At 35.0% G+C, this 20,144-nt stretch overlaps 1 protein-coding gene across 1 annotated transcript; it reads left to right on the forward strand.

Annotated features, from left to right (window-relative positions):
• The first annotated feature begins 15,143 nt into the window (after positions 1-15,143).
• Positions 15,144-16,076, forward strand: LOC131615153 (uncharacterized). Its single transcript, XM_058886645.1, has one exon. It carries the CDS (start codon positions 15,144-15,146, stop codon positions 16,074-16,076), a length of 933 nt encoding a protein of 310 aa, XP_058742628.1.
• Positions 16,077-20,144: the final 4,068 nt, after the last annotated feature.

Consider the following 20,144-nt stretch of genomic DNA (forward strand, 5'->3'; position numbering starts at 1 on the left):
GAATAGAGATTTCAATCATGGTATGAATTTATAACTTAGGATTTATTTTAATATTTATCGGATATTTCATATAATTTATTATTTTTAACTAAATCATGCATATTATGTTTTGTTATGTAGTACTTTGATGAATACAAGTGTGCTCATTACACGAAAAATCAATTGGTAGAATCATAAAAGGTATTGGAAGTTGAAAAGTGTTATGAAAAATTAGGTTTAATTGTGTTGGAGTCAAGTTAGTTTAATTGACCGTGTTGTTCTGTTCATACCTTGGAGGACCAGGACTGATTTTGGCGATTTCGGACTGATTTTGTTAGGGCTCATTTAGTTATTGCTAGGGATGACTTTGTTATTGTTAGGGCTGATTTTGAATCTGTTGCAAACATGTGAATTGAATTATTATGGTGTATATATTTTGTATATAATGGTATTATAATAGTATATAATGCCTTTTTCAAGTTGTTGTTATATATATATATATATATATATATATATATATATATATATATATATATATATATATATATATCAAATTTGGTGCAAAATGTGGTGAATACCTGATGTAAAATATGGTGAAAATTTATTGTATATATTGGTAGCGCTTTCTGTAAGTGAAAATAAGTATTAAAAAAATTTCGTGCACATTAAACAACGCTTAGTTAAAGAGAAAAGTGCTGTCTGAAGTGGGGAAAAGCGCTGCCTAAAATGGAAAAGCGCTGTCTAAAGTGATGCCTAAAAGATGACAAAAAACGTTGTCTAATGCAAAAGCGCTTTCTAAAGTGGACATATAGCAGCGCTTTTAAAGTCAAAAAGCTGCCTAAAGGGGACATATAACATCGCTTTTTAAATTAATTCAAAGCGCTGCCTTTACTTATAGCTGCGCTGGTTTACGCAGCGCTTTGAAGCGCTGTTAAAGGCAAAAAAAACTGATCAAGGCTTTATATTGACAAGTGTCAAGTACAAATTACTTTACTTGCATCTCAAGTAATATGGAACTAATTCAAAGACCAAACAAAAAACCAAACTACTCAACATGTCTTTCACCAAAATTGAAACTGGGGTTGTCTTTAAACATACTGAATCAATGTTGTATATTCAAGTACTCACAAGATTTATCCACTGAATAAAAAAAGCCCCAAAATTATTTTATTGTTTTGGCATGTAGCAGGCTGCACCACAAATTCCAAGTTCCCTGGTCCCTAGCTATCCAAAAGCAATTTGGAGGCATACTAAAAAGTAAGGTTCTTCTCATATTAGGCTGTATTCTTACGGCTTGCAGTTGATCTTATTGTGTTCGTGCTATAAAGGAAAGTCTGACTTAAAATAACAATTATTTTTTCTTTTACTTTTCCAATTCTTCAAGGACTATCTAAGCGCAATAAATTCTTACCTAGAAATATATATAATTTTCATTCACCACCATAGTTCGAAGTTTCGAACTAAATATTAGGTTTTGATATTATAGCATGGCCCCAATGCATTAACGAGGAGATATACAAAAGAAGGTAACATTATCGTTCTTCCGTATTTTGCGACGACTGTGTCAAAGTGTCGGTAGCACTTAGCAGCATGGCTTTTATTTACTATCACTTCATTCACGTGCATGGACTATAATAAATATTAAATTCTCTTAAGAATTTTTTTAACTAATCCACCCGAGAGGGTTACTGCCTTAAGTAACCTCCGAAAGTTGGTCCTTAGGACCTCAAGAGGAGCAAATCCTTGCCTCACGTAGTCTCCGAAAATTAGTCTCAGGCTCCTTCGAATTTATGACCTCAAGGAAAGCAACCCTCCCACTAGGCCAACTCTCTTGGGTTAATTCTCTTAAGAATTCATTTTGTAATTAATAAATATCATAACTTATTTAATAGTAATTAATATCAAGGTTTTATTACTGAGTTTGAGAGTGAATGAGACTGCACAAAATCCGTGCATAGATCTAAAACAAGAGCAGCGCATGCAACTAAATTCAGCACTCCTTTAAATTTTTATGTCATTTTCATCTAGGTGTGTTCCCTCCACGTTACTTGTTGGACCAGAAATATGCAACCTCGTTGGCAAGGCAAACGAACTGTGTGTCTAAACAATATTGTTTTGAAAAGTATTTGTGAAGTATATATTACTTTGTCATTAGGGCCCGTTTGAATCGATTTTGTTTTTTGTTTTTAAATGTTTTATAAAACTGTTTTAGAAAAATATTTGTAAGAAGAGAACACCTAAAAAAAAATTTGTTTGGTAATATAATTTTTCAAAACTGTTTTAGACATGAGAAAATAAAAATATTTATTCGGTAAAATAATTTTTCAAAACAGTTTTAAAAATGGGAAAATAAAAAATTTATTTGGTAATTCAATTTTTTAAAATTGTTTTTATTAACTTATATAAAATGAAAAAGACTTTTATTATAATTAATAATTAAATTTTTAATGGCTTCAATTTAAATATACAATTGCACAATTTTAATACTAAATAAAGTCGAGATAGAAGTTTTTTATAATTAAATATATAATTATTGATGGCGGAAGGCTTAACGGGTATAGTGAGGCAATAAATTGAAGTGGGGGAGTTTGAAAGTTTTGCTATTAAGGGAGCTTGTTGGGTGGATATTCTTCAATTTTTGGATGATACTTTAATTGTGGGAGATGGGAGTTGGAAGCATGTTTGGGCGATTAAGGTGGTGCTTAGGGCTTTTGAATTTGTTTAGAGTCTTGAAATCAATTACCATAAAAGTAAGTTGATTGGTATTAATTTTAATAATCATTTTTCAGAAGCCGCTTCTCTCTTTCTTTCATGCAAGGTGGAGGAGAGCAACTTTTACTTTCTTGGTATTCCTATAGGATTCAATCCTAGGAAGTGTTAGACGCTGGCCTTAGGATCTAGAGGGGGGGTGAATAGATCGTTCACAGTTTTACGGATTTAAATGACTTTTCAGCGGAAGTGATTCTGAATCGACTCGCGTCTATTCCGAACCACTATCGAAACGATTATATATGTGTTTAAAAAACCAGTCAAAGACTTGAAGTAAATGATAAGAGTATATGTTGCAGAATCAAAGCGTTGCTCTTATTGAAAATCAGATTAACTTCTTGTATGATGGACAATGTTTGCAATGCAGTAAGAGTGATAGAAACAAATATACAAACACTTGGTGATAATGATCAAATTGATGGTGATTCAATATGTGATGGATTGTGATGTTTATATAGGTTCTTAATTCACAATCTTAACACTCGAATCGTTGATCAATTTGCTATTATAACCAAATATGAACAGAATGTAAATGGAAAAGTAAAAGCGACAAGAACACGATATTTGTTTAGGCAGTTCGTCGATCGTCCTCGCTACGACTACGTCTGCCCCCAATTCCAAATTGAAATTGGGTAATCTTTCATTAATGTTGAAAGTAGTATATACAAAGAAGATAACAAAGCGATAAACGATAAACCAATTATGTCGATCCTTTGAATCTTCTTCCCCCTTAATCTTGACCAAGATCAAGGTTATCCAAGAGCTTCACTTTGATTCCCTTCTGCAGTGTCTTGATTCCTTGAACTCCCCGTTCCTCAATCGTTACACTCAGCCGAATCCTCAATGAACGCCTCTTGATAAAAACCCCCAAGAACCACCCGTCGTGGAGGACAAAACCCGCAGATTTTATTCACCAACAAACCCCACAAACCTTCACCCACTAGGAATCTTCAATTCCGTTCCATGGACGTTATCGAACTCATCACTAACCCGCAACGCAAGAATGATTATGTGTAATTGTGTTGGAGATGATGAAGAACGAAGATGAGAAGCATTTGTGTATCTTTCAGTCGTTGGTGTTACTTGAATAATTACCCTTGCACAATATATATGATTGCATAACAGTTAGAACCAAGAAAAACTGATTTTTGAACTTTCTTGATCAGTTAGGTCGACCACTTGTAGTGCTTAGGTCGACCTAACAGGGCTTGCAGAATTTTTCTCCCAGTTAGGTCGACCTGTTGAAGGAGTAGGTCGACCAGAATCCTCTTCTGATGCATTCTGGGGACATTTTCACAGATTAGGTCGACCTAGTTGCCATGTAGGTCGACCTAGCAGACTGATGTGAAGATTTCTTCATTTTGAGTCGACCTAAATGGTCTGTGAGTCGACCTAGCAGAGGTATATAGATTTTCCTTCATTTTAGGTCGACCTAGGTTGACAGTAGGTCGACCTAACTGCTGATTTTCTGCATTTTTCATGTCCAGCTTGTGTTGAGTCGACTTATATGCATAGTGGATCACCTTGTGCTTTCATGAGTGATCAAATGCTTTGCTTTTCTGATTCCTCCTTGTTGTTTGAATGCCCATTTGAGTTTGCCATAAATCAAAAACCTCTTTGAGTGTAATCTTGTATTCACAAACTCCCCCTTTTTGATGATGGCAAACCAATACTCAAAAGCTTTGGTAGTAAGTGACAAGGACTCAAAAGAGCTCCCCCGTACATCCAGCATCTATCTCTCAACAGGGCAATCTCTCAACAAAGCTCCCCCGTACATCCAGCATCTATCTCCCCCTTTGTCAACATCAAAAAGAGAAAACAGGAGAATAGAAGAGTAACAAGAGAACCATAGATAATAATGCTAGCATGTATAGTGTAGTAGGTAAAAGGTAGTTAATGGTAGAATGAGACACATATGTGAGCAGGAGCAGTTTTTATGTATGAGGTCACTATAAGCATGTTAATTGATAGCATATTATAGTATCAATGATATTTTTGGAAGTGAACAACAATTACGTTACCGCTTTTTCAATATGACGCCTGGCTTGATGATGAACTACCTTTATGCTAAAGAGATGTTAGCAAGACAAATAGATATATACATAAAGTAAAGAAATAATATTAAGAGAAAACAAACGTAATTAGCCCAAATTAGAGATATCGAGTATCCCTAATTCCCTACGAATGTTGAAATATTGCTCCGTTGCTAGCGGTTTGGTGAAGATGTCAGCTAGTTGCTTCTTGCTTTCTACATGTTCAAAAGTAACGTCTCCTTTCTCTACATGATCTCGTAGAAAGTGATGCCTTATTTCAATGTGTTTGGTACGTGAGTGTAAGACAGGATTTTTACTCAAGTTTATGGCGCTTGTGTTGTCGCACATGATAGGTATGTGATCAAGCTTAATACCAAAGTCAAGAAGTTGTTGCTTGAGCCATAATATTTGTGCACAGCAGCTTCCAGCAGCTACATATTCTGCCTCAGCAGTGGATAATGCAACCGATACTTGTTTCTTACTATGCCAACTTATTAATGAGTTTGAGAATAGATGACACGTTCCACTAGTGCTTTTTCTATCGGATTTGCAGCCAGCAAAATCTGAATCGGAGAATCCTACCAAATGACACTCATTTCCTTTTGGATACCATAGGCCATATGTAGTAGTTCCACGTAAGTATCGCAGAATTCTTTTGACAGCTTTCAAGTGAGATTCTTTTGGACAAGATTGATATCTTGCACACATACACACACTAAACATGATGTCTGGTCTTGAGGCAGTAAGATACAATAGTGAACCTATCATACCTCGGTATAATTTCACGTCAACCTCTTTACCTTTCTCATCTTTGTCTAGATTTGTATTTGCTGCCATAGGTGTGTCAATTTCCTTTGCTTCACTCATTCCAAATCTTTTGAGCAGCTCCGTACAATATTTAGTTTGATTCACAAACGTTCCATGACTGAGTTGCTTGATTTGTAGGCCAAGGAAGAAATTTAGCTCACCCATGAGACTCATCTCAAATTCACTCTGCATAAGCTTAGAAAAGTCTTTGACAAGTTTTGCATTAGTGGACCCAAATATAATATCATCTACATAAATTTGGACTAGGAGAATATCCTTATCTTTTCTTTTAATAAAGAGAGTAGTATCAACTTTACCTCTAGAGTACCCTTGACTAAGGAGAAATTTGCTCAAACGTTCGTACCAAGCCCGAGGGGCTTGTTTAAGACCGTATAGAGCACGTTTCAGCTTATAAACATGAGTTGGATACATGTAATTCTCAAAGCCGGGTGGCTGAGCAACATAGACTTCTTCATTTATATAGCCATTTAGAAAGGCACTCTTAACATCCATTTGGAATAGTTTGAAGTCTTTAGAACAAGCATAAGCAAGTAAGAGGCGAATAGCTTCGAGACGTGCTACAGGAGCGTATGTCTCTTCATAATCAATACCTTCCTCTTGATTGTAACCTTGAGCAACTAATCTAGCTTTGTTTCTAGTAATAACACCGTTTTCATCAAGTTTGTTACGAAAAACCCATCTAGTGCCTATTACTTGATGATCTCCCGGATGAGGGACTAAGTCCCAAACATCATTCCGTTTAAATTGGTTTAATTCTTCTTGCATGGTCATTAGCCAATGCTCATCAAGTAATGCGTCCTTAGCGTTTTTCGGCTCAACTTGTGAAACAAAAGCAAAATGATGACAGAAGTTACTTATCTTTGAGCGTGTTGTAACGCCCCTTGAGATGTCTCCTATTATATTGTCAATTGGATGGTCTTTCACATTTGTCCAGGCCTTGGGAAGTTCTTCATTGTTTGAGATGCTTTCTTTTTCATTTTCATTGTGAGACTCATCTTTCTCTCTCTCTCAGCATCTTTCTTTACAATACTTTCATTCTCGTCTTCCTTATCCTTGACAATGTCTTCAGTGGACGGACCTGCACCATTAAATGAAAGACCTTTCTCGACATATTTTGCATAAGATTCATCAAAAGACACGTGTACTGACTCTTCTACTATAAGTAATCTCTTATTATATATTCGATATGCTTTGCTAGATTGTGAGTAACCAAGGAATATGCCCTCATCAGCTTTAGCATGTAGATGTTGTTTACTCTTAAGCCCTTAAACATAATGTCTCTTTTCTTAGTATGTTCTATTGTGCAGCCAGAATTTGTAAACATTACTTTAAAATCTTTGTCACACAATTGACTTATACTTAAAAGATTATGTTTAAGACCTTCTACTAGCAGCACATCAGTTATAGTAGTGGTAGAAGGGTTACCTACACTTCCTTTACCAAGTATGGCTCCCCGATTGTTATCTCCATAGGTGACATACCCCTTTTTCTTTGCTTGAAACTCAACGAAAAGAGATAGGTCTCCAGTCATGTGTCTTGAACATCCGCTATCAAGGAACCACAACCTTTCGGCAATGTCAAGACACTTTTCCTGCAAGATTAATTTAAAGAGGGAGGTCCCCAATTTTCATTGGGTCCTTGGTAGTGAGTACACAATTTGTTGCACTTAGGCAACCATTGAAATACTCCTTTAGGAACTAAAATTCTCCTAAATTTGCATTTTTCAATGGTATGTCCCTTTTTGCAACAATAATGACAGGTAATATGATGAGAATATGGAGTTTTGCTAGTTGATACTTTTGGTACAAAAGTGTATTTACTATATAAAGGAGTATACGATCTTTTGCCTTTGTCGGAATGTTTTGCTCCATTTTTCTTTAGATATTTGTTGTATCTTCGCACAAACGGTCCCATTTCCTCATCATCGGAGTCTTCGTCATCACTTGTGTCACTATCCTTTGGCTCTCGTTTTGAGGTCTTGGAGCTCGAAGCTTTTAGAGCTATTGACTTCTTCTCTACCTCTTTCTCCATGTTCTTTTCTTTCTTTGTCCTTTTCTCATGCATGTCAAGGCATTTAAGGTGTTGTTCATGTTCCTCTAGTTTACCAAATAGAGTTGTGATGTCTAAAGTGTTTAGATCATTTGCTTCCTTTATTGCTGTAACTTTGGGTTGCCATTCCCTGTTCAAACACCTTAAGATTTTGTTAGTAGCAACTGCATTGGAAACAGGTCTATCAAGAGAATTTAATCGATTTTTCAGGTGAACGAATCTTTTCTGCATGCTTTCGATGGTTTCACCATCTTCCATGTGGAAAAGTTCGAACTCTTGAGTTAACGTATTGATCCTAGCTAGTTTGACATCATCCGTTCCCTCGTGGGCAACTTGCAATGTGTCCCACATAGCTTTAGCTGATCTACAATGGGAAACGCGATAGTATTCATCAACTCCTAGAGCTGAGATTAGAATGTTTCTCGCTTTCCAATCGTATGCATATTTCTTTTCATCTTCAGCATTCCAAGTATCTTCTGGTTTTGGAACAACTGCACCAGCTGCATTTGTCATAGTGATCTGAAATGGACCATTGACAATAGCTGTCCAGATGTTCCTATCAATTGCATTGATATGGACACACATACAATCCTTCCAATAGCCGTAGTTTTCTCCGTTGAAAACTGGAGCTCTATTATGAGCCCCTTTAGGTCCAGAAGCCATCTTTCCAATAAGTGTTTCACGTAGCACGGAATAAACCAGAGCTCTGATACCACTTGTTAGACGCTGGCCTTAGGATCTAGAGGGGGGGTGAATAGATCGTTCACAGTTTTACGGATTTAAATGACTTTTCAGCGGAAGTGATTCTGAATCGACTCGCGTCTATTCCGAACCACTATCGAAACGATTATATATGTGTTTAAAAAACCAGTCAAAGACTTGAAGTAAATGATAAGAGTATATGTTGCAGAATCAAAGCGTTGCTCTTATTGAAAATCAGATTAACTTCTTGTATGATGGACAATGTTTGCAATGCAGTAAGAGTGATAGAAACAAATATACAAACACTTGGTGATAATGATCAAATTGATGGTGATTCAATATGTGATGGATTGTGATGTTTATATAGGTTCTTAATTCACAATCTTATCACTCGAATCGTTGATCAATTTGCTATTATAACCAAATATGAACAGAATGTAAATGGAAAAGTAAAAGCGACAAGAACACGATATTTGTTTAGGCAGTTCGTCGATCGTCCTCGCTACGACTACGTCTGCCCCCAATTCCAAATTGAAATTGGGTAATCTTTCATTAATGTTGAAAGTAGTATATACAAAGAAGATAACAAAGCGATAAACGATAAACCAATTATGTCGATCCTTTGAATCTTCTTCCCCCTTAATCTTGACCAAGATCAAGGTTATCCAAGAGCTTCACTTTGATTCCCTTCTGCAGTGTCTTGATTCCTTGAACTCCCCGTTCCTCAATCGTTACACTCAGCCGAATCCTCAATGAACGCCTCTTGATAAAAACCCCCAAGAACCACCCGTCGTGGAGGACAAAACCCGCAGATTTTATTCACCAACAAACCCCACAAACCTTCACCCACTAGGAATCTTCAATTCCGTTCCATGGACGTTATCGAACTCATCACTAACCCGCAACGCAAGAATGATTATGTGTAATTGTGTTGGAGATGATGAAGAACGAAGATGAGAAGCATTTGTGTATCTTTCAGTCGTTGGTGTTACTTGAATAATTACCCTTGCACAATATATATGATTGCATAACAGTTAGAACCAAGAAAAACTGATTTTTGAACTTTCTTGATCAGTTAGGTCGACCACTTGTAGTGCTTAGGTCGACCTAACAGGGCTTGCAGAATTTTTCTCCCAGTTAGGTCGACCTGTTGAAGGAGTAGGTCGACCAGAATCCTCTTCTGATGCATTCTGGGGACATTTTCACAGATTAGGTCGACCTAGTTGCCATGTAGGTCGACCTAGCAGACTGATGTGAAGATTTCTTCATTTTGAGTCGACCTAAATGGTCTGTGAGTCGACCTAGCAGAGGTATATAGATTTTCCTTCATTTTAGGTCGACCTAGGTTGACAGTAGGTCGACCTAACTGCTGATTTTCTGCATTTTTCATGTCCAGCTTGTGTTGAGTCGACTTATATGCATAGTGGATCACCTTGTGCTTTCATGAGTGATCAAATGCTTTGCTTTTCTGATTCCTCCTTGTTGTTTGAATGCCCATTTGAGTTTGCCATAAATCAAAAACCTCTTTGAGTGTAATCTTGTATTCACAGGAAGGAATCGACTTGGATTCCTCTTTTGTTGAAAATGAAGAATCGTTTGGAGGGGTGGACTAATCGCTTTCTTAACTTGGGAGGTTCATTATCCACAATGGCTTCAAACTCCTTTTTGGGAAGCTTATTGGTTCGGTGGTATTGTCTTGAAAGCTGAACACCCGTATTTATTCAAGGTTTCTTGCTTGAAAAAAGTCTCGATGGCGGCCATGGGAGGATGGTTCAAAGGTCGGTGGCAATGGGGGTGATTTTGGTGTAACCGAGTCGGTTTTGGAGGATTCTGTCCTCTCGGACGAAGTAGCTTCTTTGAGGGTGCGATTGAAGGGTTTTAGCGGTTGGTCGGAAGAAAATGATTTGGTTGGTTGGACCGGTAATTCAACATTGGAGTTTTCGGTGGCATCTTGTTATGCGCATTATGAGAGATCTCAAATTCCTTATGGTCCTTCTAACAAGTTTGATGAAGCTTTTGGGCTAGTTTGGAAAATGGATGTGCCATACAAAATCAAGGCTTTTGGGTGGAGGCTTTTTCTTAATAGGATTTCTACAAAGGATCTTTTGGTGTATAGAGGTATTCCTTTTCCTTTAGATAATTCAAAGTGTATTTTTTGTGGTATATGCTTAGAAGACAGGGATCATTTTTTTAATTGTGGGGTGGTTAAGAAGATATGGAGTGAAATTGCATTTTAGGTTGGAAAAGGAGATAGGTTGGAGGAAAAGTGTTTGTCGAATTTTATAGATTGACACTATTTCTTTCGTCTACACAAGATGAAAGATAGTAAATTAGGTGTTGTTTGTCTAGCTACCACATGGACTATTTGGTTACTAAGAAATGGGGTTTGTTTTCAGAATGGCGTATGGAACTTTAACAACACCGTTTGGAACATAAAACTTTTGGTGTGGAAGTGGTCTTTTTGCGAGAAAATTACTCATCACAATTATTACTTTTATGAGTTTAGCAAGGATCCCTTGTTCTATATCTCATAATCGCATTTGGTTTGTAATCTTTCTTTTGGTCGGGTTTCCCGTTGTATTGTGTAATCAAGTTGGAGAACCCTTAGTTCTCCCTTATATAATATCTTGCTTACACAAAAAAATATAATTATTGAGTAGTAACAAAAATAAATATTTGTTTATATCGTCTCCACAAAGACTGATGCGGTATTCACAAGTCATTCAGTCACTTTAATTTTAAGTAAAGTATTTGAAATTTTTGTTTTTTTTTAAAGCAAATTTTTGTTTGTTCAATAGCTAAGTTAAAATAACACTGAATAAAAATAGGATTTAATAGATGAAATAGAGATTTTTGGGGTTAGATTTCATTATCCTAACCTCATGTATCCCCGTGACCAATTATATATATATATATATATATATATATATATATATATATATATATATATATATATATATATATATATATATATATATATATATATATATATATATATATTCACAATCATCATTTAATATTATAACCTATTGTTATGTTTTTCTTGTTTATGTCTAAACAACAATATGAAATTAATCATATTGCTTAACATACAATTTCTTATCCGATTAACCAATACAATAACTTTAGGTTTCAATAGTATATATGAATGTTAAACTTAAATATGTGTTCAAAGTTTAGCATCTAATAAATGAAAATCTTTACAACAGTAACTCAAAACCATTAAAACAAGTTATAAGTAGCTAATTTTTAACGAACAATAAAAACTAAGATAATCATTAATTTTACTGGATAACTAAAACATATATAACATCATCGTCAAGATGAATAAATGAGTGTTTGGATAACAACATCTAATGCAATAAAAGATAATTTAGATACTCTTACTCATAGTAGCTTTAAAATGATGATCAAGAAGAAAGAGATGAAATAACATCCATGGCGAGAAAGCGTAATTTAAGAGTGCGTACAAGATAAGAGATGAAATATAATACACTTACTTTATTCTCGTGTTGGTTCTTAACGCCTAAATATTCTTTCTCGTACAACATCGCAGGTCTTATTGCAATTTGATAAAAAAATTCCTTCACCTTGAGCCGTAACTTTGAGTCACATAGAACCCCTAAAGCCTTCATCCATTTCAACCATTCAGCTTGAATGCGATGATTTACATCCCATTCTATTTCTCCATCATTTTCTATTACTGATCTAAGATATTTAAACCGCGTGACTTGAGGATGATATAGGTTCCAACTTTCATCTCTATGTTAAAAATATTTCTTCTTTTAGTTGAACTTACATTTCATATACTCCGTCTTACTTTTGCTTAAGAGAAAATCATGCGTTTTTAAAGTTTGTCTCCAAGTCTCTAACCTATCATTTAAATTCTCCTTTGATTCTTCAAGTAGGACCATATCATCTACAAAAAGTATGCATCTGGATGCTAGCTCTTGAATGTGTTCCGTGAGTACATTCAAAATTAAGGTAAAAAAGGTAGGGGGCTTAGAGTTGAATCTTGATGCAAACTTATTATAATGAAGAAATAATCTGTCTATCCACCACATGTTTGTACACTAGTCGATACCCCCATGATACATATCTTACATAGCTCGAATATATGCAATCCTATGCTTTTCTTCTCTAGGACTTTCTACAAAATCTCTCTAGGCACTGTATCACACATCTTCTCCAAATCAATAAAAAGTAAGTGCATGTCTTGTCGGTCTTTCTGATATTGCTCTATCACACATTGTAGTAGATAGATCGCTTCCACGATTGACCTTCCAATCATAAAACCAAATTAATTATAAAACAATTTTTTCGATAGTCAAATTTTTTTAAAAATTTCTTTAAACAATAAAAAATAATAAACACTTTAGTTCTAATTATTAATAAAATTTCCAAATATTTATAGTTAGATATACAATATTGTCATAAATTAATTAAAAAAATTATTTGCAAAGAAGGTTAAATTTAAAAAAATATAGAAATATATTATAAATCATTAAAAATATTTATTTACAGTCACATAATTTATATTTGTTTTCAAATAAAAATAATAGTTTAATGATTTTGATTGATTACCATTATCAAAAAAAAAATTATGTTGAAATTAAATACATTATAAGAAAAGAATAAATATATTTCATATATATCACGTATATAAATTATTATTCAAGTTAATGTATAATATATATAAATTTATATTTAAATCATATATCATTATATTGTTATATGTATAGTGATTGATGGCTCGGTGCAAAGTAAAACAGAAGATAGTAAAAATGGGAGTTGAAAGCATGATTTTTAAGGTAATTCAAGCCATGCACAAGTCTTATGTGAAAATAGATAATCAAAATTTTACATTTACAGACGTACCATTAATGAAAAGTGTGACACTTTTTTGCTTGTTTTTTTTTTATTCTAAGAAATAAAACTTAAAATTGAAAAGCAAAGCTTCTTTATTTTGTTTTGGTTTTCAAGTTTTTAAAACTGAAAAATTGAAAATATTTTTATAAAACTGTTTTTAAAAAGAAGCTTTCCAATCCAAACAATTTTTTTTATTTTTCAATATTTTAAAAATTAAAAAACAGTTTTTTTAGAAACTATAAATCAAACAAGCCCTCTCTTTTAAGCAAAACCCCTATTTTACAAAATGGTGTTTCATTATTTAATTTTAACATATTGACTCTATTTACACATTTTTTATTTGAAAACAAATATAAATTATGTGACTTTAAATAATTTCTCATTGTATTTATGCTTTTATACGTATATGGTTTTACTAGTTTTGCCTGAATTGACCAATTAAGAAATGCATGCAAATAAAATAGGCTTTAGTGGTGGGGGGCTTCACAAAATTGTATGAGAGGAGCATACATTTCTTTTTATTCCGTAACTTATAAACTCTAAGACACTTTGATTTTCAAATTTTATTTTACTTTTACATGTAGTCACTAAAATTTTAAAATAGATTTTTTAATAAGCAATTTGTACCTAGCAGGTTTCGAACTTGAGCCCTTGAGATGAACACACTCTCAAGACCCAAACGTTTCACCGCTAGATCACACACACGCACACAAGTTTTAAAATAGTGTGGGGACAAACGAGTTGGCTCCTCATGCCTAAATAATAATAAATACAAAAATTTATGCAAGAATTAATTTATTTTTATTAGTAAAATGTTCCGCAATTTGTCCCGATTGTTGTCGAGACACCTTAACTCAGTTAACCTCTGATTTTTTTTATTTTTTATTTTGGGATAAATTTATGCACTAATCCAAATAAATACTAAAGAAAGGGTTTTAGAACTACTAACATCTGTTACATATAGTCTCATATTGTCTTATGTTTAAAGTTGAAAAAACTTACAGTACCGTAAATGATATATTTTATAACAAAATTTTCACCTCAATCAAAAACATTCAAGACAAACTCAAATATGCACTAGAGTTATCAAATAGAAGTGGTAATTACCTCCAAGATCATAAAAGGTTGTTGATCAACCTCATTATCACACATCACTTCAATTAATCTTCATCGACACAATCTTCGTCATACCAACTTCTAACGTAGATCTATGACTGACTCACCTCCTCTAGGAGGCAAATAACCTCCAAGTGATAAACGAAGATCATAACACACTGGAATTGCTAGATTACAACGAATTACACTGAACTCCAAACACAAAATTATCAATGATTGAAGCAGTTACCATCACTGATCGTACTGTACACCGGTACATCGTGAAGTACTAGATATTTCCATTTTATTCTATTATACATATTGTCTCAACTGAGATCCACAACGCTCGCATACTCGACGGAAATCCATCGATTAAAATGCCTATTCCTCCTAGCACGCTGATCCTGCACCAAAATTTGAAATATCTTACTCGTCTCTATGAGACTGTTCTATGTGCTAACTAGAAGGAGTAACTGATAGTATTAGAAACTTGATTTATTGGGCTTTATTTCCTTTATTATATGGGCTTAGACCTTGTTAGTATAGTCCATTTAGGTTTTACATATATGATGTATCCAGCTCTTTTTTTCAATTCAATGAGTAAGGCGGCAAAGTTATTCAGTTCAAACTTTTCCTTTTACATTTTCATCTTCTCCAAAATGCAACTTCATCTTGTAATATGGTATAAGTAGAATATCATCTCATCATCATCTTTATCTTCACCTTCCGCACATAAACTCTATTTCATGCTATTCTTTACATCATATTTTTTCTTCCCTTCTCTGTTTCAATTTCTTTCACCCACTTCATTACACAACCATGGCTTCCGATCAAGATTCTGATCACGATTCTGAAATTCCCGAATCACCCAAAACAAAAGTCACCGATCCCACCCTCAATCCAAGAGATCCATACTATCTCCATCCTGGCGAGAATCCGGGTGCTACGATCGTTTCTCCTCCTCTTGATGATAACAATTATCACAATTGGAGCAAGTCTATGCGTCGTGCCCTAACATCCAAGAACAAGATCTCTTTCATCAATGGGAGAATCAATAAAACTTCGCTGACCGATGACAATTATGAACTATGGGAACACGCAAACAACATGGTGTTATCTTGGATCAATCGGACTTTATCACCTCACATCGCTCAAAGCACGATTTGCTTTGATTCTGCTTTTGAGCTATGGGAGGATCTTCGTGAAAGATTCAAAAAAGGTAACCACTTCCGTTTTTGTGATCTTCTTCGTGAAATACATTCCATACAACAGGGAGATCGCACTTTATCTGCTTATTTCACTGCCCTAAAAATCTTATGGGATGCATTAGAAGATCTTAGGCCTACACCTTCTTGCTCTTGCCCTAATCCCTGCACTTGTGACCTAGCTAGAGCTGTTCGCAATTATAAGCATATGGAATATGTAAGGTGTTTCTTGAAGGGTCTTAATGACAACTATCATAACATTCACACACATATTCTTTTACTTGATCCGCTTCCCAACATTATTAGAGTCTATTCCCTAATTGCTCAACAACAAATCCTCCCTTCACCATCACCATCTCCTACTGTTCTTGCTACAAGCGGTTCCAATACCAAACCTAAACCCAAAGGCACCCCCAAGGCAATAATGGTTTGCACAAATTGTCACAAGACTAACCATACTATTGACACTTGCTATTTCAAACACGGTTTTTCACCAGGTTATAGAAACAACAATCCCAAGAGTGCCTCTGAAACCAAAGCTGCATAGCCTCCCAACAAGGAAATTGGAATTTCTAAATAAGAGTACAAACATCTAGTGTATCTTCTACAACAATCTCGCAAGGACACACAACAAGCCACGACAAACAAAGTTGCTCCTTCTGATACAACCCTCATATCAGGTATTGTACAAACAAGAAGTATTTTCAATCACCCCTCTATGTCGATTTTAGATTCTAGTGCTTCACACCATGTATACCCTTTTATTCATTTTTTTCAAACATTACCTTACCTAATGGCTCTTGTTTGTCTGCTAATTTCTGTGGGACTGTTACTTTTGATAACTCGTTTCACCTACAATAAGTCTTTTTCATACCTGCCTTTAGATTCAGTCTTATTTCAATTTCAAAACTATGCAGCACCTCTAGATACAACATCTCTTTCTTACACAATTCCTGTCAAATTCAGGATGTGTGTACCAAGGAGATGATTGGACCTGTGACACAAATGCATAATCTCTACATTCTACAAAGGACACCTCTTGCTCATCCCTCTACCAATGCTGCTACCTAATATAATTATGTTGTTTCTGTTAATTCTAATAATACTAGCCACAATGTTGCCTTATGGAATTACAAATTAGGACACCCCTCTGTTGATGTTCTTCAAAACATGTCTTAACAATTCCATGATATTACTTTTCATAAGACTACAACTTGTAATGCTTGCCATTTGGCTAAATAATGCAAATTATCTTTTCCTTTAAGTAATTGTGTTTCTTCTAATTGTTTTTGATTTAGTCCATATGGACATATGGGGTCCCATATCCATTTCATCCTCAGATGGTTTTCATTATTTTCTCACCATTGTGGATGATCATTCTAGATATACTTGGACTTTACTTATGCATTCCAAATCTGAAACTCGTGTTCACATTAAAAACTTCATATCTTATTGTCATACACAATTCAAATGCAATATCAAAACCATTAGGACTGATAATGGCACAAAATTCCTCATGCCCTCCTATTATGCTTCTTTAGGCATTCTACACCAAAGGAGTAGTGTTGAAACACCACAACAAAACTCTATTGTTAAGAGAAAACACATGCATCTTTTGAATGTGACTAGAGCCCTCATATTCCATGCTAATTTACCTAAATGTTTCTGGTCTTATTCATTATGCCATGCCACCTATCTCATCAATAGGTTAACCAGCCCTGTTTTACAAAACAAAACTCCATACATCCTTCTTTTCAACACCTCTCCTTCTTTAAATAACCTTAGAATTTTTGGATGCCTATCCTATGCTTCCAGTTTACTAAGACATAGGGACAAATTAGACCCCCCTGCTACTAAATGCATTTTTTTAGGATTTACCTTAGGTATCAAAGGATACCTCTTATTTGACCTTAACAGTAGAAAGGTTTTTACTTCCAGAAATTGTGTGTTTTATGAGACCATTTCCCTTACACACCATGTATCTCTACACCCAACCCTTCAACCATTGACCATGATATCTCCACCATACCTTTTCTTATTTGACACAGACCCTTCCCCATCCACACCTAAATCTAAATCCAATAATCAGCCCACAAATCACCCTCCTACCAGCAATACTAACCTATCTCATAATACTGAAACACCTATTCAGTCTATGGATCACAATGATAAAAGCCACTATAATGCTAATGGTAGTAATAATCATGATAATAACATTGATCCTGCTACTGGTAATGCTTCAGATTCTGCTATTGGTAATGATTCTAATTCTGTTGCAAGTATTGATTCCCATGATATTACTGATTCTGTTATAAATACCGATGCTGCCACTACTAATATCAGAAAATCTCTTAGAACAAAATCTGCTCTTGCACACCTTAAAGATTTCATTTGCAATACTGCTTCCACGAATGCATTATATGATATATCTGACTTTATTTTATATAAATCCCTTTCCCCTGCATACTTCAATTTTATATCTGCTATATCTCTATCTGCTGACCCTACTTCATACAAGCAAGAATGCATTCATCCTCATTGGAACAAAGCCATGAATGATGAACTTCAAGCCTTGACCAATAACAAAACATGGCAGTTCATGCCTCTGCCCCCAAGTAAGAAATGTATAGGTTGTAAATGGGTGTACAAAACCAAATTTAATTCAGATGGCACATTAGAAAGACACGAGGTAAGGTTAGTTGCTCAAGGCTTTAATCAGGTACAAGGTATGGATTTCTTTGACACCTACTCTCTTGTCATTAAACTAACCACTGTAAAACTCATACTTGCTCTTGCTTCTACTTTAAACATGCATCTCTATCAATTAGATGTTCACAATGCTTTCTTACATGGAGATTTGACTGAGGAAGTATACATGTCTTTTCCCAAAGGCATTACACCATCATACCTTAATCAAGTCTGCAGGCTTTTAAAATCTATATATGATTTAAAACAGTCAAGTAGATTATGGTTTGAAAAACTGTCTAAGGTCCTTTTGGCTAACAAATTCCAACAATGTTCCTCAAATTATTCTCTATTCATTAATCAGTCAAACACTTCTCTTACATTTGTTCTTATTTATGTTGATGATCTCCTTATTGGAGGTACCAACATCAATATCATTAACAACACAAAACAACTTTTGCATAATCATTTCCACATCAAAGACCTTGGGACTCTGAGGTACTTCCTAGGACTGGAGATTGCTCGCAGCAAATCAGGCATTCACCTCAACCAACACAAATATACTCTAGATCTTCTATCTCAAACTAGGCTTCTTGGTTGCAAACCTGCTTCAACACCAATGACCCGTGACACAAGATTCACCACAACTGACGACACTCCTCTAACAGATCCTACCAAATACAGAAGACTCATTCGCCAGCTGATTTCCTGATGTCTCCTATGCTGTACAGCAACTAAGCCAACATATGTGCAACCCCACTTATCTGCATTACAACTATGCTATCCGTGTGCTACGATACCTCAAATTAGCCCCAGCGCAAGGCCTTTTTTTCCCCAGCAATTCTTCTCTCCAACTAAAAGCTTTCTCTGATTCTGATTGGGCAACTTGCCCGGAGACACGCAAGTGAATCACCGGATTCTGTATATACCTTGGCAACTCCCTCATCTCGTGGAAATCTAAGAAATAACCGACAGTATCACGAAGCTCAAATGAGGCCGAGTATCGTTCTATGGCTACCACTGTTTATGAATTAAAGTGGTTGACAAACCTTCTACGTGAACTACACATACAATTCAAACAACCAGCCTTACTTTACTGACAATGCTTATGTCATTCATATAGCCAGCAACTCCTCATTCCATGAACGCACAAAACACATCGAACTCGATTTCCATATTGTCCGCGAAAAGCTTCAGCAAGAACTATTCCAACTCTTACCAGTTTCCTCCAATCAACAACTTGCAGACATGTTTACCAAACCTTTGGATGTCTCTCTTTTTAAATCTAACATTTGTAAGCTTGGGTTACATTCAATATACCCCCAAGCTTATGGAGTAATAGAAGCTTGATCTATTGGGTTTTATTTCCTTTATTATATGGGCTTAGACCTTGTTAGTATAGCCCATTTAGGTTTTACATATATGATGTATCCAGCTCTTTTTTCAATTCAATGAAAAAGGCGGCAAAGTTATTCGGTTCAAACTTTTTCTTTTACATTTTCATCTTCTCCAAGATGCAACTTCATTTTGTAATAGATAGCCAAATAAAACTAAAATTGTTTGGGTTTACTTTTACCGAAAGAACAAAAGATTCGTTGCGGTGTTTACCAAGTGAGATTATTCAAACTTGGATATAGTTAAAAAACAAGTTCTTAGAACGATTCCTTACCACTTCTAAATTCATAAAAATATGAATAGAAATTTCAAGTTTTAAATAAGGTGGACTCAAAAGTCTCTTTATAATACTTGGAAAGGTTTAAATTATTGCTTAGGAGGTGTCCTAGTCATATTATAAAAAAGGGATAATAGGTATTTACTCCCCTACCATATAGGCGAGATTCGATTTACCCCCTATTAATATTTTTTTTTGAATTACCCCCTTGAAATATGAAAAGTTCTATGATTTACCCCCCTAGGACCCCCCTGTAAA

The sequence above is a fragment of the Vicia villosa genome, linkage group LG6 (assembly GCF_029867415.1).
Source record: "Vicia villosa cultivar HV-30 ecotype Madison, WI linkage group LG6, Vvil1.0, whole genome shotgun sequence".
In the NCBI taxonomy this organism is placed as follows: Eukaryota; Viridiplantae; Streptophyta; class Magnoliopsida; order Fabales; family Fabaceae; genus Vicia; species Vicia villosa.